The 22,630-nt window shown below is 47.8% G+C and overlaps 1 protein-coding gene across 2 annotated transcripts in view; it reads left to right on the top strand.

Annotated features, from left to right (window-relative positions):
- WNT10A (Wnt family member 10A) overlaps positions 1 to 19,892 on the top strand; it is a 357,396-nt gene extending 337,504 nt beyond the window's left edge. For both annotated transcript variants that reach the window (XM_086954440.1, XM_086954441.1), the window contains exon 4: positions 18,108 to 19,892. In XM_086954440.1, the coding sequence (XP_086810566.1) occupies positions 18,108 to 18,575 (468 nt within the window). In that variant the 3' untranslated portion in view covers positions 18,576 to 19,892. The remainder of the gene's footprint in view (positions 1 to 18,107) is intronic.
- Positions 19,893 to 22,630: the final 2,738 nt, after the last annotated feature.

The following is a 22,630-nucleotide window of genomic DNA, read 5'->3' as shown; positions in this document are numbered from 1 at the left end:
ACTCCCCCTCACCCCAGGGGGACCGGCTGAGCAGTTTGCCAGGGCTGGTTTCTGTTCCCAGTCCGGACATGGTTCTCTTATTTTAGACTCCTGCTGGGCCCATAACAAAGACCGAACTTGAGGGGTCATCAGGCCTCCTTTTGTTCGAATCTCCTGGCCCCTCACACCTAGAAGCAAATGCAGCAGGGGGAAACAAAGATTAGCACTTCACACATGGCAGCTTTTCACTTTGTTCATGCTCTGTTTACTAGAAATGCATGCACTGTAGGAATGTCACATGTGTTGGTCTCTCCCAGTATTTACATAACACTAATTGTAATTTATATAGCGCTTACTACCCCTGAGGAGGCGTTGAAAAGCGCTACTCATCCCAAAGCAGAGTGTCAGAGCACTTTACATCACACGTACATATTAAAGTCATGGCTTGTGATGCCACTACCTATGATGTAAATTCCTGTGATGCCATATGTAATGTCACGCGTCGCGACGTCACGTGCCGTGATGTCAATTACATACTTCCTAACTAGGTTAGTCCCCCCACTTATTTTTTTAGGACTTGTGTCCTGGGTACATTCCGTCCATGGTGAGATGGAATGAGGTGCTCAGCTGATCACTCCGGCAGTACAGACATGATGGGTGGAAGTCTCACCCGGGAGTCTCACCCCATAACATCTGTACTGCTGTCTGTCTCCCGAACCGATCAGACTCCCCCATACGCCCACACAGACCCACTGGTATTGGATTCCTTATAAAGATGCCCAACCATGTAAGATTTGCCCCTGCAGTCCCTCTCGCCTCTTTCCTTCATCAGAAGCCTACACAGCTCCTACAGGCGCATGCGCAGACATTCCCTGCCTTTGGTTCACATCACGACTGCTCACAATAACACAATTCCTTTGAAGACAGAAGTGACAACCATCCACCGCAAGGGGTTCTTGCCCCTTGTTGTATCTACACGACCAGGTACATTTAAGAACAAAGGCTGCAGGGGCCCCAAGACTCGACGTAAAGTCCAACCACAACGGCAAGGGCGCCTTATGTAGATACTCATAGGTGCACCGGGGTTCTTAAACTGTCTCTTTATGGACAGGGTTTACAACAGTGTGTTGGACATGCCGAGTGTAGGGCGTTCTAGACCGATGCCGCATCTGCTGGGAAGGATAATCCGGTACGTTTATACAGGTGGACGGAGTAGTTGAATAAGCATTCAAATATACATCAAAATTGTGAACATAACGCAAAAAGACAGATCACCAAAATTTCAAGAGATAGTTCAAAGAAGAAAATTTAATTTTGTAATCAAGCTGCATTAGATGCATTTATTATTCAAAGCATTAAATGGCTACTTATGCCTTTTTTTGAAAAATAGTGCTCATGGGTGTGTAGAGTGACATAGCGACGAAATGGGGAAGTAGTGGTGAGGGACAGGGTAAAGGTGTTTATGACATAGATACAATACACACTATATACAAATAAACCTATCCAGCCTGTCAAGTTCAATTAGTTCCACAGTACATTGCTCATTGGTACATCCTTAATTAGTACATTCTGATCCAAGAGCATGTGAAGGTTTAGAAAAGACGGTCTACGTTTCGACCCCCATGGAGAAGAGGGTTATTGATGGCCTCACAGCGGGGTCTTCATCAGGACAGTAGAGCACCTACTGGGCTGTAGGAAGAACTGCCAGAGTTAAATCCAAAACTGGCTTCCAAAAAGCTCCTGGTTAAATCAATTCTAGTCGTGGGGGGTATGAGGAATCAATCTCTCAATACCGGCGCTGAATAATCTGAATCAAAAATCTGGATCAATTGGCGGCTGCAGGATGAAAACACGAAGGATAATACAACATAAGCGATGCATCTGTAAAGCATGTGTTCTACCTCTGGGGCATCTTGGCGCTGTATAGCGATCTTATTGTCTTAAAAAAACAAGGATGCAAATTCTTCACAGTTAGACTTGTTAGGACCAGTTGGAGTTGGTAACTGGATTTGCAACTTTGCTTCCATTTTTTGTCTGTTCTTAGACTTGCTGATTTGAGCTATGAGTCAATGCCACTTCGGGTGATACTCTGTTATTCTTGCATTTTTTTCTTTTCAGTTCCTCTTTTGAGAAAGATAGGAATTTGGCATTTCCTGAAGGTTCTGTCTGTCGGTTTTGCTTAGACCTCAGGTTTGATGGAAACTTTTTTGTTGATTTCAGAGTATTCCCAGGTTTGCTTTCTTGGAGCAGGAGGAGGGTGGGCGCACACTGTTTCACATCCCAGCACTTAGTTTGCCCTGATGCATTGTAGTAAATGCAGTGCATGGTAATACTTACTTCATTGACAGGCTTTAGTTTTTCACCCTTGTTGGTGCAGCCAGTGCTGTGAATCTCTATACACGTGTTTCAGGATAGTTGTCCTTCCTCAGTAGAGCGCAACACATTTTTTGGGGGGTGCTGGAAATGCTGCCCAAAGTCTTCTCAGGTCTCTGTACCACTCTGTACTAAACATAAGTGTTATCATGCACTGCATTTACTTATTTATTTATTTGTTGAGATTTATAAAGCGCAGCGAATACCCTTGGGCGTCTTGGCGCTAGTAAAATCCACCAGTCCACACTCGACGAAATGGGGAAGTAGTGGTGAGGGACAGGGTAAAGGTGTTTGCCCCGATGCATCGGGGCAAACTGAGTGCTTGGATGTGAGGCAGTGTGCGCTCACCCTCCTATTGCTTTCTTGGAGCTTAGGGGTGTTGTTTGTGAAGATGGCAATTGTCATTAGCTGAAAGCCTTGTACCCAAGGAAGATTACATTATGGAAAATAGGGGAACATGCACCCAGCACAGTTTACAAAAAAGTGGGGCACAATGTGTACACTCACTGGTTTGCACCTGCCCTTTGTTTTGTTATTCAACTGATGTGCTAATCCCACAGGGACAGCTTCTTCTTTCCAAGTCAGGTACCACCTCAGCTCGGGCTCAGCAAACTACCCAAGGGTTTGGGTCTGCAATTCATTCATCCCTTTGCAACGTAAGTAGGTGGGAGACGCGTATTTCACACCCACTCCTTTTTGTAATTTAAAAAGGATCACAAACCCCTGTAAAGAACCACAAACACTTTTCTGACTAGCAAACACGTTTTTGTAAGTTTCGAAAATCTTTTTTTCAGTCTGAAACCCTGCATTTTTGCAATTCTCAGTATTTGAGTTCTTCTAGCCCTTAGTCCTCTTAATTTATAATTTGAAGGTTTTTTCCTTGCGTATCATCTCCGGGGCGGTGGGTTTGTGGATGGTGTACGGCCTGAGATGGAAAAGGTACAGGCAAGAGATATTACAAGTGAATTAGAATAGGGACCAGTTATTGCCGTAACTCTTGTATTACAGCCATGAGGTCATGTCAGGTCGTGTGCTGTAATGAAGGTAGGAAGACAGCGACCCCTTGGTCCAGAGGGCTACACCATTTAAATGCTCCAGGAATATGGGATTGGAAGAAAGAAAGATGTGTGCGCTCACAAGTTCCTTGAGTTCAGGGATAAAAGTGGAATTACTGCCATGAGCGTTGTAGCAGACGAAGCGTTTAAGGCTAACTGCTTATGAAATGCCGGCATCCATTTGAAGGAGTTCCAAGGGTAGGTTGGGAGGGGGGGAGGGTAGGTCAGGGGTAGAGTAACTTCAGGCTCCTGAGCATGAACTTCAAGGGCGGTATAATGCATGTAAGTATTTTTTATCTGGAGCAGGAGGGCTCACATTATTCACAGAATTCACAAAGGCCTAGGCAAGGGGGTAATCAGTGGGTGAAAGACGGGGAACCCCTTCTCTATGTTTAACATTTGGAAGGGACCCCCTTTTGTCTTTGGTACAGTCCTGCTAGAGCTACTGCCCTTTAGGTGACTGTTTTGGCGCAGTGCTGGGGGTCATATTTACTAGCAGCTGACACCCAGTTCTCCTCAGAGGTTAATGCTTTTCTCCAAATGTTATAGAAACGCATGCATTTGAGTGCCTAAGTTACAGATGTGCATGAATGTCATGTGTGTCTGTGTGCGTATGAAACTGTGTGTACGGGTGTGTTTTGGGGCCTACACATGAGTGGATGCCCCATTGGCGAAGGGGTTGAGTGTGCTGACCTTGGAGTACATCACTGTGCTTTTTAGGTCTCACCTGTGACAGTGTATGTGCTCTAGCTTGCGAGAGATATTGCTTACAACTAGGAGCTTGCAGCCCGTCCATTGTCTATCATTCGTTGGCATCATTGTCGCTCTTATTTGCTGCCTTGTACTTGGCCAGTGTGCTCCGGCTTCACTTCCTCTGCTTTCAGCTGGAGCATGGACCAAGTACTGATTGCTTCAACTTCATTGTGGTTGTTCCCCTGATCCTGCTCTGATAAATGCACTACTTTGTTTTTTCATCTTCCCTGTCATCCTTGTTGAACCTCTGGCCATTTGTAGCTGTGTTTTACTATGCCACACACACTTCAAAGAAGCCCTTTCCTCATTTGAAATGGGTGTTTATTGTGACAACAGATTTTATCTGCTTCCACAAGTATTTTCACTAAGAGATGAGGGTGCAATTGCTTTCTTAATGTGATTGGATGTCACCCGTTCTTTTATACGCATGTGGAGATTAACTGATTTGCTCATAATCACATGAGTGTTGTAGCAAGATCTAAGAAGCATTGGCAAAACTAATAAGTCACGCCTTAGAGATTGTTGGCTCTGCTATTGCCTATTGTTTAGTACAGCATGAGCATTTCCCACTTTTGCAATGATTTGTTGCCATAGCAATGTGGCTGCTGTGCAGCATGTCAAAAAATAATAATAATAAATAAGTACTATGATGCCACCAGCGTTAATGCACTTTAAAAAAAAACATTACCACTGGCAGCATCACAGTGCTTTTTAAAATCAGTTCTAGCTAAACTGTAAAGCATCAGTGCTGCTGTACAGCATGGCTAAAAAGTCAATATCTCTCATAGTAGAGACCTATTGGCTTTGCCAATGCTTATGATTTTATCAATGTAGACTCCAGTGCTTAATTTGTGCCAGTGGCTGCAGGTGTCGAGCACTGGCAGTCATCAGGGGTGGGGATACTTTATATCATCAGGTTTTGGTAGCAAGCAAGGGATACAAAGATTGAAAAGTGAGAGAGAAGCAGCAAGAGAGACAGAAAAACAGTGAAAGGGGCGAGCACAGGATGAAACCAAGCCTGCTAGAGGGAGAGAAAGAGTCGAGCAATGTAGGTTAGTGGAATAAAGAGAGAAAACGAAGACTGTCTAACGTCAGTAAGCAAACCTGGCATTTATGCATATATGTATGTATTTATTTAATACAAACTAAGCACTGATTTACTCGTTTGCTGGGCTGCGTTTGATGTGATCGGAGGGCAAGTACCCACAGGACTGGGGGCAAAGGTTGTTCCCAAGAACTGCCCATTTGCAATTGTTGTAAGAGGATCGAACGGGCGGCAGAGCAGGACGCCGCAGATAGCTCGCATCTGATTGGTCCGCGCTGTCCCGCTTTCTACCCCAACACGTGCCACTTTTCATCTCTCTGAAGTTGGGATCAAGCGGTGGCTGCAGGCCTGCTCCTCCATCCGAGGCCCCTCTGAAGCCCAGCACCTTCATCTTCTTCAGCGAGCACCTGGCTGACACAAGAAAGCCTTTCTGCCCCCGCCCCTCCCCCATGGCGGGGAGCCATGATTTGTAGCAGCACTTACAGGTGCTGCTCTAATTACAGGTGATCCGTGGCGCATTAGGACATCAAACAGAACAAGCAGAGAGATCAGGGGCTGGGGAGAGGCCTGGAAAATAAACAGAGCCCGGTTTAGGCAGGTGCCTCACCTGTCCCCCGCCCCCTCCCAGATAGAAGTGCCTGTGCGCACGAGGCCAGCAGGCCCAGCCAAGGAGCGGGTGGGGGCAGCGGGGGCATTCCAGACACATGTGCAACAGCACATTAGGGGCTCGGTATTGACTCGTCTTTCAAGGGATGGTGCAAGGCACGCAGGTGAGTCAGGGCAGGTGATGAAGTGGGCAAAGCCGGGCGTTGGAGCAGCTCAAAATGGCGTACACCGAGGCCACCGTCGAATATACGTATCCGATGTGGAGCGTGATGCCGCTAACAAGCCGGTATAAGCCATAGCCATCCATCGTTGAATAAACTGATCAGATGGGGAGTGGTGATGCCGCTAACGAACCGGTATAAGCCATCGCCATCCAACGTTGAATAAACTGATCAGATGGGGAGCGGGGATGCCGCTAACGAACCGGTATAAGCCATTGCCATCCATCGCTGAATAAACCGATCTGATGGTGAGTGCTGATACCGCTGGCAAACCAGTATAAGTCATGGCAATCCACCGTTGATGAAACCAATCTGATGCTGCGTGGTGATGCCGCTAACAAACCATTTTAAGCCATCGACCTCAGCCATTTAATAAACTGATCTGATGATGAATGGCGATGCTGCTAACAAACCGATATAAGTCATGGCAATTCACTGTTAAATTGTATTGTAAATGCATTTATATAGCACTTACTACCCCTGAGGAGGCGTTGAATCACTTTTTTTCGGCGAGTAGCACGCTACTCCGGAACCCATAAAAGATTAGTGGTGAATTAGTATAGTGAAATATGAAAGTAATTGGATTGGTGGGCATGTTAGTCAGTTATTTGGTTCGGGATGGACAGAAAAATATGTTTTGTTTGTTTTGGAGCTAATAGCAGTAGGAGGAGGCTTGGGGTGAGTAAAAGGGTGGTGGAGGGGGAAGAGTCAGAGGGAAGGATTTACAAAGGCTTGTTTTGGGGGATCAGAGTAGTAGAAGAGGGAAGACATGATACAAGGAGGGGTAGAGTAGGGAAGAGTCTAGAAAGGGTAATTTTTGTGATCGTGATATGGGGTTTGGGATGAATGAGAGAGTGGAGGTAGAGAATATGTAGATAGAGGTATAGAGTGAGAAATAGGGTAGTGGATTGGAAAGTGTAGTAGAAAGAGGTTTGAGATGAGTTAGAAAGTTGAGGTGGAGGATATATTGAGAGAGGTATAGGGTGAGAAATAGGGTAGTTCATTGGATATGCTGAATTAGAAGAAAAGTAATAAATATATATGTATATCCATAAGTACATGGAAGGTATATAGATGCATAAAGGGAGGTAGTTTAGGTAGATTAAAGATGCATTAAATAAACTCCAGTTTTCAAGTGTTGTACTTTAAATTATTATTTTTTTTTTTGTAATTCAATAGTGAAGTAATTGCAGATAGATATGATAAAAGATGTTCTTATTTAAGCAGTCACATATACATGTTAAAAACATAGAATAATGTAGCTATCAGTAACATGCGCATTTGTTAGGCAGAACTAATGAATATCTATATATATTATTTTAAGACATCATTATTCTGCACGTTTATACAAAGCAATATACATAAATAGGTACATATCCTCAGTACAAATAAATGCTTATATATAGAGGGATATGCCGTATATTTCTCTTTGCATACGGTGGCTACGTGGGGAAGAGCCAACTCATGAGTAATTTTCTTAAGATAAGGTAATTATCTGCGGATGTTATGTTGGAGCTAGTCCATAGTTTGGCTGCTTGAACAGTGAACAATGTGCCACTCATGTTTTTTTCTGATATTTTGGGATTTTGAGGCGAGGTGCCACTCTAGAGTGGAGGTTCCTTTGTTGAATGTGTTTGGTGATTTTGTTTTTGATGAAGAGCAGTCCGACCAGTAACCAATGCAGGGCTTTCAAGGCAGGGGAGATGTGGTCTTGCGGTTTGATATGCAAGAGTAGTCTGGCAGCCGAGTTCTGAATCCGTTGTAGTCTTTTCATAGTCTTTAAAGGTGATCCATGGTGGAGGCTATTGGCGTAATTGAGTTTGGACAGAACAAGGGAGATGGTAGCCTGTACCTTGTGCGGAAATCCCAAATGGGGGAAGAATCATCACAGAGTTTTTAAAGTAACAAATCTTGATCTTGCTAGTTTGTCCACTTGGGCATTTATCAATAGCTCGTAGGCCATGGTCATTCCAAGGTTTCTTACTTCCTTCGATACTTTACACGGTGTTCCCAGATCATCAGGCCACGCGACAAGCAGATCATAATGTTTCCAATCGTCACACATGAGTATTTCTGTTTTGGAAGCATTCAATTTGAGATGGTTCCACGTCATCCATTGATCCACGGCTCAGAGACAACTGAAAATCGGCGAGTCTCTAATATCTTTGGGGCATTGCAGTTGAAGGAGTATTTGCGTGCCATCTGCATAGTTTTATACATGTGAGGTGAAATTGATTGATCAGTGCCGGTAATTACTTCATGTAGATGTTGAAAAGCATGGGTGAGATGAAAGAGCCTTGAGGGATCCCTGCATTTGTGAAGTACGGTTTGAACGAGAAAGGTGGGGTATGGATGACATTAGTTCTGTTGCGAAGGTAGGATTCGATCCATTCTAGACCAGTCCCCTCTATGCCAGCCTCGTAGATTCTTTGTATCAGAGTGTCATCGTCAACCATGTCAAAGGCAGCCGAGACATCCAAGAGAAGTAGCGCTGCAACCCCTTTGTGGTCAGCAGTATTCTTCAGGTCATCCCAGATGGCAAGGAGAGCAGATTATGTGAATCTTCCTGGATGGAATCCCGTTTGGAAGTCTGAAAGTAGGGCATTATCTTCAATGAATTGTGGCATCTGGGCAGGGCCGGACTGGGAACCGAAACCGGCCCCCCACCCTGCCCCCCGGGATTTGGGGAGCCGCCGAGCTCTTTGCCAGGGCCAGTTTTCGGCAGATATTGTTATAGGGCCGATTTTGCAGTTATGCTGCAAAAACGGACCTGTAACAAAATCGGCCCACAGGAGCCCAAAACTGGCTGCCACCCGTGCGGCGCACCGGGGATTGCCCGGTGCCCGCTACGGCCAGTCCGGGCCTGCATCTGGGCGATCGCTGCACTTTCTATCAGTTTGCCCAGGAAAGGTCCATTTGTAATGGGTCTGTAGTTGTCAGGGTTCCGCGGGTCCAGGTTTGTTTTCTTCAGTAATAGGCTTGTGTATGACTTTGATTTCTTCTGGAAATATTCCGGTAGTTAAGGAGTTGTTGATGATTCTCCTTACTGGAGTGCCATCAGAGGCTGTTAGAAGAATTGTCTTGAGGGTTAGGGGTGTACACGTGTCAGAAGGGCTGCCAGCAGGCCTGCTTGCTTTGAGCAGCTCCATAAATTAATCGTGTATATCGCAAATAAACTAATCTGATGCTGCGTGGTGATGCCGCTAACAAGCAGGTATAGGTCAGCGCCATCCAAAATTGATTAATCTGATCCAATGCTGCGTGGGGATGCCGCTAGCAAAATGGTATAAGTCATCACAATCCACCATTGTATAAACTGCTCACCAGTAAGTGGTGATGCCGCTAACAAACCAGTATTACTCATGGCAACTAACAAGCAGGTACGAACCATCACAGTCCACCATTGAATAAACCAATCTGATGCTGAGTGGGGATGCTGTTAACAAACCAGTATAAGCCATCGACATCCGCCATTTAATAAACTGATCTGATGGTGAGTGGTGATGCCGCTAACAAACCGGTATAATTCATGGCAAGCCACCATTGAATAAACCGAGCTGATACTGAGTGGGGATGCCGTTAACAAACTGGTGTAAGCCCTCACAATCCACAGTTGTTTAAACCGATCCATTAATGAGTGGTGATGCTGCCATGGCCATCCACCGTTGAATAAAATGGTTTAAATCAGGGTAAGGTGCAGTTGAATAAACAGGCTTATAACTAGAACATACATCCAGTTAACAGGTTTGAATTTAGGCAAAAATCACTATCAGTATACCGTAATAAACTGGACCATATACATTTTTTTAAACCCAGGCAATGCCCCATTGTGCAAGTCTGCACTTATCGGGGTAAATCACGATCAAAAAGAACCCCCCCCAAACTCCCTGCTCATTACACTAACCAACAGCAAGGCCTCTTCTGTAGTATCTGTGAATTATTCAGCACAGCATCTCCTCCTCAGCCCCCTCCGACCCGGGTCTCCCAGGGGCACAAGCAGCCCCCCGGACTGGCAGCCCGCCTGGTCTTGGGAGTGACCCACGTCTGCTGGCACAGCTAAAACAAATCTCATTGTCAGACAAGGGAATGAAGGCATAGAGTAGAAAAGGGTGAAGCCCATCAAACACTGGAGTCTGAACAATGCGCACTTGTTACTGGAGAAAGAGGACCATTAGAACAGCTCAGCCACGGGCGAAACTGCAGACAGTGGTTTTTAATGCAGCCTCCCATTGGCGGCTCCTCTGCTAAGGCGGGGGAGCGTCGCCCCACTGCTTTTAAGCAGTGACACTAAAGGAAAAATAAAATTATAATACATCTAAGTTAATATCATTTTATTTTTTCCTTGTTGAGGCAGCTTTGAGGGTGGTACGGGGCAAGGCTGCTTTGAGGGTGGGACGGGGCAAGGCTGCTTTGAGGGTGGGACGGGGCAAGGCTGCTTTGAGGGTGGGACGGGGCGGGCTGCTTTGAGGGTGGGACGGGGCAAGGCTGCTTTGAGGGTGGGACAGGGCAAGGCTGCTTTGAGGGTGGGACGGGGCAAGGCTGCTTTGAGGGTGGGACGGGGCAAGGCTGCTTTGAGGGTGGGACGGGGCGGGCTGCTTTGAGGGTGGGACGGGGCAAGGCTGCTTTGAGGGTGGGATGGGGCAAGGCTGCTTTGAGGGTGGGACGGGGCAAGGCTGCTTTGAGGGTGGGACGGGGCGGGCTGCTTTGAGGGTGGGACGGGGCAAGGCTGCTTTGAGAGTAGGACGGGGGCGGGCTGCTTTGAGGGTGGGACGGGGCAAGGCGGCTTTGAGGGTGGGATGGGGCAAGGCTGCTTTGAGGGTGGGACGGGGCAAGGCTGCTTTGCTGACAGACCAGGGGAGGGGAGAAATGGTTTGCGCTCCCTAAAGTGCGCATGAATGTTGGACCAGCCCTTTCGGCCCGGCCAAACATTCATGCGCACTTTGCATGTTCTCCATGCAGGCTGTATTGCAGAACATGCCCAGCCTCCCATTCTCTGGCCAATCCACAGCGCTCAGACAAATCACAACGCTGCACTGCAGCGTTGTGATTGGCTATCGGGAGGCTGGGAGCTGGGTGCATCCTGCTTCCTGCCCTGGAAGCGGGGGGCAGGACTGAGAGGAGGGGGTGGCGGGCGGCAACAGCAGATAGATAAGTGTGCATTTTTATTTAATTCCTTCCTGCCTCCCCATGGCCTGCAAATACCAGCCGCCGCAGCAGCCTCTACAAAGTGTATTTTTTTTATTTATGATTTGTTGCACGCTTTCCCACACTGAACATTGTAACTTTTAGCAGAGTATGATGTCGTGCAAGGGAGCCTTGCAGGGAAATATTCTGTAGACATTTGAAATGTTGCAGAGAATAAATCTGCAAAATATAAACTTGCAGAGTGGAGGAGGTTGCACTATGTTCCTGATTCCCTGGGTTTTGTCGGCGTGTAAATAGTCGTGCACTGCATTGTAAAGCATCTTGTACTGCAGACAAAAAGGTCACCAGGCCACATAACCTGCCAGCTTTAGGAGCTTCGGGAAGGAAGATGTCAAAAACTGCCCAAAACATTGCAAAGCTAGCCCAGAATCCTTGCCCACCCCCTGCTGGAGGCCGTGTGGGCCAGTGATTTGAAACCTGGACATTATCCCATAATCCTATTCGTCTTCCAGAGGCCAGAAGCCAACAACTCTTCCCCCTGTCGGCCCAGGAGGGCAGGTCAAAGACCGGGCTCAGCAAAGAGCCCCGGGTGGCAGGCCAGCTGGACTGCAGTGTCTCAGGGGAGTCTGTTTCTGCTCAGGAACTGTACGTGTCTGACCTCTGACCCGCCTGGTCCCTAGAGGGAATAATAGCGCATGAAAAGCGTGCAGTGAGGTGCGGGTCCTCTGTCAGCCTGCCTGACAACACCTGTGCAGCTCCTGCCAAACTTAGGATGTGACTGATCTCCCTGTGCAGGCCTGCTAGGGTTAACCTCTGCGGTTCAGGCGGGCTGCCTCTCTGGTGAGCGCCCACTGCAGCAGTATGAGATCTAAGGACATTTGTAGCTGAAAGGCTCGATTATGTGGACTCGCATGCTGTAAGTGTGTACCTTGGGGTCCATTGCAGTGCCCTCTCGTCTCCTCAATAGTCCTTTTAAAAGCCATTTCCAAACAGCCGGTTCTGCACCAGGTTGTATCTACTCAACGGGAGTGTTCACACTAAGTGGCTCATATACAAGAAGCCTGCGCCGCTCTTGTGGTGCAAGCCTCTCAATCATATCTATGAGGCGAATGCCCCCCTGCGTGGCTCTGCGTGGCCTCAGCGATATGGAGTGAGCCGAGGAGGTGCAAAGCGCCGCATCCTTACTCTGCCCTAGGTGGGCATTCCATGGGCTTTGCGGTGGGTGTTCCCACTCAACGCCCATGGATTTTGACGCTGCCCCAGATTTAAGAAATCATCTATACCCGAGGAATATCCAAAAACTTACACCTTCCCAGAGCAGGCGTAACGAGGAGAAATGTTTTAATTTCTCCTTGTTGTTCCACTTTCCATGTGTGCTGCACTCTGCAGCACACATTGAACGAGGAAAACACCTCCATGGATTTTCTTTGTGCAGGAAGGTGACCTTTCCTGCAGAAAAGCAATCCTGCTTACAGAGCCGACATCCTCTTTGTCCTTACACTGGGCAGCACGCACCAAGACTTGAAGGCTCTTCCATTGAGTAGTTGAGAGGGAGCTCATAGTGGCGGCATCTTGTTTGTCCATACAGTGGGTAGCATTCAGCATCATTGAGAGGTCTTCCATAGACTAAGGCTTGAGTGGAGCTCTTTCAGAGCCGACATCTGGTTTGTCCTTACAGTGGCCAGCACTCAGCATCCTTGAGGGGTCTTCCATAGAGTAAGGCCTGAGTGGAGCTCTTACAGAGCCGACATCTGGTTTGTCCTTACAGTGGCCAGCATTCAGCATCTTTGAGGGGGTCTTCCATAGAGTAAGGCCTGAGTGGAGCTCTTACAAAGCCGACATCTGGTTTGTCCTTACAGTGGGTAGCACGCACCAAGACTTGAAAGCTCTTCCATTGAGTAGTTGAGAGGGAGCTCTTAGTGGCGGCATCTTGTTTGTCCGTACAGTGGATAGCATTCAGCATCATTGAGAGGCCTTTCATAGACTAAGGCTTGAGTGGAGCTCAAGCCTTAGTCTATGAAAGGCTACGACATCTGGTTTGTCCTTACAGTGGCCAGCACTCAACATCCGAGGCGGCAGACCCGAGAGCAGAGGACGGCCCGGGACCAGGGTTCGATTCCCGGCGCGGCAGGTTTCTGGACCAGGGTCAGCGGACTCGATAATTCTCTCGCCTCGGTGCCCACTCTGATCAGCGATCACACTCGGCAACTCTGGGCATTAGCTTGCCTCATCTTCACTAACGGCCCCACCAGACCGCCGGGGATGCCTGGTCTCACCCTGGAGATACCCATTAAGGGACCATCTCTCAGGGAAGCCAGGAAGGGTTTCGCAGCGGTCGAAGCGCCTTGGGACCCTACGGGTAAGTAGTGCGCTATATAAATGCCTATACATTTACATATACATTTACATCGAGTAATGCTTGAGTGGAGCTCTTACAGAGCCGACATCTGGTTTGTCCTTACAGTGGCCAGCACTCAGCATTCTTGAGGGGGTCTTCCATCGAGTAAGGCTTGAGTGGAGCTCTTACAAAGCCGACATCTGGTTTGTCCTTACAGTGGCCAGCACTCAGCATCCTTGAGGGGTCTTCCATCGAGTAAGGCCTGAGTGGAGCTCTTACAAAGCCGACATCTGGTTTGTCCTTACAGTGGGTAGCACGCAGCAAGATTTGAAGGCTCTTCCATTGAGTAGTTGGGGGGGGAGCTCTTAGTGGTGGCATCTTGTTTGTCCATACAGTGGCCAGCACTCAGCATCCTTGAGGGGTCTTCCATCGAGTAAGGCTTCAGTGGAGCTCTCACAGTGATGTCATATGGTTTGTCTTTACATTGGGTAGCAATGGCATGCACCAATCACGAAGGGTCTTACATAGAGTACGGTTTGAGTGGAGGTCTCCCAGTGCCGGCATATTGTTTGTCTTTACATCGGTTAGCACACACGATTGTTGAAGGGTGCGCCATAGAGTTTGAGTGAACCTCTTACTATGCCGCCATCTTCTTTGGGCAGTGTGCTTGTCGATCAGGGACTGAGATGGTTTGGGATTAGTCACGTCCATTGATGTGATGTGGTGGGAATCTTGCGACAATGTTGCCGGTCATGCCGTGCCGCCTCTGCACAGTGTAATATTTCTCTGAGTGGTTCCCATGCTGCCTGTTGACTCGAAGGCCTGCGGATCTGTCAGTGCAATGGGTGGCCTTGCCTTCCTGCCAGTAATTGGATATGAAGTGTTTGCAGGAAGCGTTGACAACTCAGGGTGATGCCAGTGATAGCACACTATGGGCATCAAACAGCCGCCGTGGCGACAGTGGGACACAGCGTCCCAACCCGCTCCCACACAAAGAGCGGGGCTCCCAGCTGATAGGGCACAATTAAGCGCTGAATGCATTACCCAATATAACTCCGTCTCACAAAACAAGCCCCTGTACCCAGGCTCCTGGCATTCTGCTCATTGTCTTTCCCCCTCCTGTTTTCTTTCCTTTTATGTTGATCGTGCATTCACCCCAAACTCTAGCACCTCCTTTCCTGGGCTCCTTCTCTCTCATCAAAGGAAAGGTCCGGCTTGATTGAGGAATCTAAGTGCTTTCAAGATGCCGGCAGTAGACGTATAAATAGATAAATGAAAAGAGCAGAGTCCATAGTATAGCGCATTAGGGCCACGTTTACAAGGCTCAGTAACGCACATGCCCCAGTCTCACGCTGCCTCCACCCTTGCCTGCCAGAGTCGCTCCAATTATCTACACACAGACTGGTATATAAGGATATGCCAATAAAACCACTTGGACAGTGTCCTGCCACATTTTGCTGCCCCACGCTCTACTGTTTGGGCTCTCGGCAGGGCTGGACTGGCTGTTGTGCGGGTTTGAGGGTGGGCGGTAGGCTTAGCAACCGGGTTGACCCAGAATGGCTGCCATCAGCCGGCCTCCTTCTAGTCATGGCCTCCTGTAGCCTGGGGCTGGTTTGAACATTTTTCAGCCGACCTGATATTGGTTTCCAGTTCCACCCTGGTTTCCCTAGTTAACACTATGACTCTTGTTGACACCGCTCAGGTGGTATGCACACGTGGACCGGATTTAGAGATGCGTGGTAATGTGATATTCTCTGAAAAGCTGTCACAACAAGATTTCCTCCACAAGTGTAAATTTCACTAGACAGTTCTCCACCTGAGAACTTACCATGACCATGCTGCATGGTAATGGTAATGCCCAGCCGAGAATCCTCCAGAAATGACGTCACCACTGCTTTTTGATAGAATAGGCTCCTCCACCCCCATCTGGCACTAAATAAAGCCCTACACTTGTTCTGACTATTGATCTCTTTTGTCATATTCACTGCAGAGAAAGAAGGCATCAGACTTTTTGGCCATCTACCAGATGTCTTGTTTTCTAAATTAGAGAAGCTGAAATGGGGCGATAAGCCGAAGGTCAGAGTTTTAGAAAGGATCAGGCGATGAGCTGAAGGTCGGAGTTTTACAAGGGTCAGGGGTTTACCTTAAGGTCGGAGTTTTACAAAGGTTCAGGGAGATGTGCTTTAGGTTGGATTTTTACAAAGGGCCAGGGGGATGAGCTGTAGGCTGGAGTTTTACAAATGGTCCGGCGATGAGCTGAAGGGCAGAGTTTTACAAAGGATCAGGCGATGAGCTGGAGATCAGTGTTTTACAGAGGATCAGGCGATGAGCTGAAGGGCAGAGTTTTACAGAGGATCAGGCGATGAGCTGGAGATCAGAGTATTACAGAGGATCAGGTGATGAGCTGAAGGTCAAAGTTTTACAAAGTATCAGGCGATGAGCTGGAGATCAGAGTTTTACAGAGGATCAGGCGATGAGCTGAAGGTCAGAGTTTTGCAAAGGATCAGGCGATGAGCTGAAGGTCAGAGTTTTACAAGGGTCAGTGGGTTACCTTAAGGTCAGAGTTTTACAAAGGGTCAGGGGATGAGGTGAAGGTTGGAGTTTTGCAAAGGGTCAGCCGATGAGCTGGAGATCAGAGTTTTACAGAGGATCAGGTGATGAGCTGAAGGTCTGGGTTTTACAAAGGATCAGGCGATGAGCTGAAGATCAGAGTTTTACAGAGGATCAGGTGATGAGCTGAAGGTCAGAGTTTTACAAAGGATCAGGCGATGAGCTGAAGGTCAGAGTTTTACAAGGGTCAGGGATTACTTTAAGGTCGGAGTTTTACAAACGGTCAGGGATATGTGCTTTAGGTTAGATTTTTCCAAAGGGCCAGTGGGATGAGCTGAAGATCAGAGTTTTACAAAGGATCAGGTGATGTGCTGAAGGTCAAGTTTTTTAAAGGATCAGGCGATGAGCGGAAGGTCAGAGTTTTACAAAGGTCAGGGGATTACCTTAAGGTCGGAGTTTTACAAAGGGTCAGTGAGATTCGCTGTAGGTTGGCGTTTTACAAAGGGGCAGCGGGATGAGCTGATGGTTGGAGTTTTACAAAGGATCAGGCAATGAGCTGAAGGTTGGAGTTTTACAAATGGTCAGGCGATGAGCTGGAGGTCAGAGTTTTACAAATGGTCAGACTATGAGCGGAAGATCAGAGTTTTTAAAAAATGGTCAAGCTGACAGTTGGAGTTTTACAAATGGTCAGGCGATGAGCTGACGGTTGGAGTTTTACAAATGGTCAGGCGGTGAGCTGAAGGTTGGAGTTTACAAATGGTCAGACGGTGAGCTGAAGGTTGGAGTTTTACAAATGGTCAGGCGATGACCTGACGGTTGGAGTTTTACAAATGGTCAGGCGATGACCTGACGGTTGGAGTTTTACAAATGGTCAGGCGGTGACCTGACGGTTGGAGTTTTACAAATGGTCAGGCGGTGAGCTGAAGGTTGGAGTTTTACAGATGGTCAGGCAATGAGCTCAAGTTCATAGATTTACAAGGGTCAGGGGTATGAGCTAAAGGTCGTAGTTTTACAAAGCGTCAAGGGTATGAGTTAAGGTGCTATATGCCTGCAGATTTGTGTAGCGTGAAGTCAACTACAAAGCGCTGTAGCTCTGTCCATCTGCGGTGTGGAAACAATACAGAGGAGTTTGAGGGCGGGTGGAGAAAATACTAAATGGAATGTGAAGTGATGCAGAGGACCATGGCAGCGAGTGGCAAATAGGGAGACACTGAATGGATGAATGAGTGGGTTTAAAATACAGGAGAAAATGTGTGAGAAGAGCAGAGTTTTGAACTAAAAGGGGGATGATTTCTGGAGGTATTTAAAACCCAGTTCTTCTGCAGGCAGAACCTGCCCATAGATGGGGGTTCTCGTTGTTATTTCAAGTCTGTGAGTTTATAACACCTGAAAACAATGGCAGGTAGCTGAAAGACAAGCTGGTACTGCACAAAAAAGAGAAAAGAAACAAACCCATGGATATGTTTTCTCCCTGTCTGTGGCTCCATTCTTCACACCACTCCTGCTCTCGACAACTTTATCTTGATTCCCAAACCCTGCCTCTTCTCCTGCTCTCCCAAACCATTAACTTCATCCTTTCCACCTCATCTTCTGCTCATTCCTACCCTTCCCGCCGTCCTCTTCTCTCTCAATCAGTTACCTCATTTTATTTCCTTCCACTCACTCAACCCTTTTCTTTTCTTCCCCCTATCCTCCACTCTTCTTCACAATCCCTCTGCCCATCCTTACATTCGCCAGTCTCTAGATATTTTCTTCCAATCTACCTCCCCTCCTCCTCCACCTGTTTATTCACCTTTCTCCCCCTTATATTTGCCATCTTGCATACCATGTTTTCGGCCATTACTTCTGCACCTCTGAATATTCTGAATCCACTAAAATGCAATAAGTCAACCTTCAGAAAACACAAGTAAACCAACAAGCATGCAAAGCTTCAGGTTCGACTGCATCGCTGCAGAGAATGGCTCTAGAAAGATGGATGATTTCATAGGAAGTTACTTAAAATGTGGGACTTTGCCTGACCATCTCTTCTTCTTCTTCCACAGGTGGTGCTGGACAATATGAGAAGAAAGTGCAAATGCCACGGTACTTCCGGAAGCTGCCAGCTCAAGACCTGTTGGCAAGTAACCCCTGAGTTCAGAGTCGTGGGCAGCCTCCTCAAAGACCGATTCTATGGCGCCACGCTGATCAAACCTCACAATAGGAACACGGGGCAGGTAGACCACAGCCACACTCCCCATCGGAGAAGGACCAGCATCAATAGCTTGGTCTACTTCGAGAAATCACCTGACTTCTGCGAGAGTGAGCCGCAGCTGGACTCCGCTGGCACCCAAGGGCGCATCTGCAACAAAACCAGTCCTGGCATGGACAACTGCGAGAGCCTCTGCTGCGGCCGAGGCCACAACATCCTGAGGCAAACGCGCAGTGAACGCTGCAACTGCAAGTTCCACTGGTGCTGCTACGTGGTGTGCGAAGAGTGCCGCGTCACAGAATGGGTCAGTGTCTGCAAGTAGACAGGCTCTCGGGACTCATGCAATCCCTAGCACCGCCCCTTCCTGCATCCTGCCTCCTCAGAAGTGAATACATGCACCGATAGGAATGATATTTCTAAGGGATGGAGCCAGGATCGCACCATGCCTGAATGTCACAAGCCTGGGTCAACTGTTGTGTGCGTGGCCATAACATCGGCAGTGGGAAGCCACACGGAGGCATACCTGACCCTCCGGAGTTAGAGATGTGGGCATAGGAATGGCCTGGACGTGGAGCAAAGTGTGGGTCAAAAGAGGAAATTCGGATCAGCTACAAAAGGAGGAGAAACATTTAAGATCTTATCGGGAATGTGAGGTCTTTAGAACCCAACAGCCATGATAGTTCTTCATGTGGAACGTGTTTGCTCATTGAAAACAGTAAAAAACATTCCCATGCATAAGGAAAGTGAAGCTATTGGTTATGACCACAGGCTGCAGTGTTCCTGTACAATGTCTGGAAACGTCCCTAGCATGGGTGGGTTTCACAAGTTTCGACACACCTCTCCACCAACCCCTGCACTTTTCCTAGCACCCAAAGAAACCGAGCCTTCTGTGTGATGTGGGAGGCAAAAGTAAATATGTTGAACCAGAAGGGTCGTCCTGGACGCTCACAGCTAAGTAGATATGATGGATGTGAGAGCAAGAGGTTTAGCAGCTCAGCCGTAGGCGCCATTTTGGGATTCACTATGTGCCCCTCTGACAGTATTACTAGGGGAGCGATCGGATACATCCATCTGAAAGCAAACCGCTGATGTTGTAGACGTGACCTCAGTTACAGAAGAAGCAAACTGATGGGAGTTGAGCCTCTGCAAGGGAAAGTTCAGTGTTCATCTCCTTGCATGTCCCAAACTTCTGTCCATGTGGGAGTAAGCTGCACTGAAGTCTTCAAGAGCAAAATGCTCCTTAGATGACCCTGTGACCTTATTGACCTTGCATGGACTTCTTTCATGGATTATGGTGGATCAAAGCGGAGGAATGAATGGTCACTTCACCTCACACGTCTATCTCCACCAGACTTTATAGTCCTTTGCGGGCAGTATATATGCATTGGGAGACTGGTCTTCCTAAATTTGTGGGGTAGAGAAAGACAGAGAAATGGAGATGACTTTGAGGCTCATTGAATAAGTCAAGTAAAAGAAAAGCGATTTAAGAGAGATAATAAATTAAAAGAGAGATTTAATAAGTGGGGCTAAAAGGCACCCTGAAGGATGTGTCTCAGTTCTTTGGATATATTGTTCTTATGTTGATTATTGTATATGGTAAGTTATTTTATTATTGTGGATAAAAATAAAATGTTGTACATTTTGGAACCTGTGTCTGTTGCTTTCATGTGTAGATGGGCCCTAAAATAACAAGCATTTACAATGCAATGGTCTCGACTTTGTTAAAGTTAGAGCTATTGGCATTGCTCATTACATTATTTTTGTTTTTAAAACATATAAATAAATGGCATTGTCATTTACAATGCCAATAACGTAATCTCTTGCAAATGCGAGACCTATTGCATTTGCACCCACATACACAGAGCCACACACACACAGAGCCACACGGACAGAGCGACAAAGACAGAGCCACACAGACAGAGCCACACACACACACACAGACAGAGCCCCACACACACACACACAGAGCCATACACACACACAGACAGAGCCACACACACAGACAGAGCCACGCAAACATACAGAGCCACACACAGTAACAGAGACACACACAGAGACAGAGCTACACACACACACAGACAGAGCCACACACACACACAGACAGAGCCACACACACACACACAGAGCCCAACACACACACACACACACACACACACACACACACACACACACACACACACACACACACACACACACACACACACAGCCCCACACACACACAGAGCCACACACACACACACACAGCCCCACACACACACAGAGCCACACACACACACGCACATAACCACCCACACACACACACACACACACACACAGAGCCACACACACACACACGCAGAGCCACACACAGGGAGCCACACACACACAGAGCCACACACACACACACAGAGCCACACACACTGAGAGCCACACACAGAGAGCCACACACAGAGAGAGCCACACACACAGACAGAGCCACACACAAAGACAGAGCCACACACAAAGACAGAGCCACACACACATCCTGTCGAGGTGGATCGCTAAAGTACCCCACAGCTCAAATAGACATGTACCCCCAGTGACTAGGCTTCCAAAGGCACCATGCCCCACTTTCAGGGAGGCTGGATGAGTTCTACAGCACAGCGTCAAGCTTGATAGGTAGATGTGTGACTGAGTATGTAGATACACACGTTCCTGTAGTTGCACATTGAGGAGCTAAACGATTGCGGAAAGCAAACATTTACTACAGTAATGCATGAAACATTTCAACCCACTTACCACTCTCACTTTTCATTCCACGTTTTGAGCAGCAGCAGGTCTAATTTCCCTCGCCAACCACGACTCTCCTAGTCAGTTTTTAACCATAGCATCAGTGTCCAGCTAATAAACAATCTTTGGACACTCATGGCTGTTTTTCGATTTCACTTTCATTCCCAGTCTACTCACTACATGTCCGCTCCAACTCCCCATCTTCTAGAGCCTGTAGGCAAATCAACATAGAAGACCTCCGGCAAAGAGTCCCCCTGTGTTCTAAAAACATCAGTGGGTGGAGCTCTTCAGTACGCAGCCTATAAACCAAGTACCTCGAAAGGCCACAGAGGCGCCTCTAGATCCCAACCTTTCCAAGCTCAATGCTTTCCAAGGTCATACTTACTGGGGGGGACCATCCTCTCCATTTCACCAGGTATTCCACTCTGCCCTGCAATGGGAAGCGATAATCGGTTAGTGATGCCACCTGTGCACACAAACCTCCTCCATGCACTTGGCACTAGGCGTGCACTCAAGCCACCTCGCCCTCCATGCCCCCGGTCTTATAACCTCATTGTCGTTGGAACATACGTGCACCCCAGAGTTTTCTGTCAACAGGCCAGAACGTTTGCATCCCAAATCATCGACCTATTCTCTGAACACTTAAAAGCCCTTGGGGCATCCCATGGAAACCCTCCGCTGTGCCTATGCTCAGCAGAACTTTCTCCCTGACCTCGTTCTCGCTATGCAGGCTGGATCCTCCATGCATTGCACACACCCTCCTTCCCCCGAAAACAAGTCACTCTGTACACCACACCCCTTTATGTGCCCTGTCGTTCCACAGGTAGCCCACAAATAGCCTCTGGGACTATGGAGGCAGTAAGGGATGTATAGCGCCACGACTGCACAGGGCAGCTATTGCTGGTTCATATTTTACTGTTAAAAGCAGCGTCACAACTCAGTTCGGGAACTTGGTACGGCGCCAATGACCTCCTTGCACCTGCCCCACAACCACCCCACCGATCACGCTCCACACCTAAAATAAATATCTGGAGACTCACCTTGCGAACCCGCTTCTTTACGATGCTTTCCACAGCAAAGACGTGCTCACGGGCAGCTCCATTGCTGCGGAGCCCGCTACCTGGCTGGAGTCGCTCAAGTCAAGTCAAGTCAAGTCAATAAATTTATATAGCGCGCTACATACCCAGAGGGTCTCAAGGCGCTTGAAGAAGGGTGGGGAATTACTTGTCAAATATCCACGTTTTAAGTTGCTTTCTGAATGCTAGGTGGTTCTGAGTAAGGCGAAGGTGAGTGGGAAGTGAGTTCCAGGTTTTAGCTGCCAGGTAGGAGAAGGATCTACCTCCCATGGTGGTTTTGTTGATGCGGGGTACAGTGGCAAGGGCTTGGTTGGAGGATCGTAGCTGGCGGGAGGGGGTGTAGAAGGACAGTCGTGTGTTGAGGCATTCGGGTCCGATTTCGTAGAGTGCTTTGTGTGCGTGGGTTAGGAGCCGGAAAGTAATCCTCTTATTGACGGGGAGCCAGTGGAGGTTTCTCAGGTGACCAGAGATGTGTTCTTTACGCGGCATGTCTAATATGAGCCTGGCTGAAGCGTTTTGGATGCGTTGGAGTTTTTTCTGGAGTTTTGCGGTG

The sequence above is a fragment of the Lissotriton vulgaris genome, chromosome 2_1, assembly GCF_964263255.1.
Source record: "Lissotriton vulgaris chromosome 2_1, aLisVul1.2, whole genome shotgun sequence".
Taxonomy (NCBI): domain Eukaryota; kingdom Metazoa; phylum Chordata; class Amphibia; order Caudata; family Salamandridae; genus Lissotriton; species Lissotriton vulgaris.
Note: the sequence above shows the minus strand (reverse complement) of the source record. Positions and strands in the feature narration are given on the sequence as shown.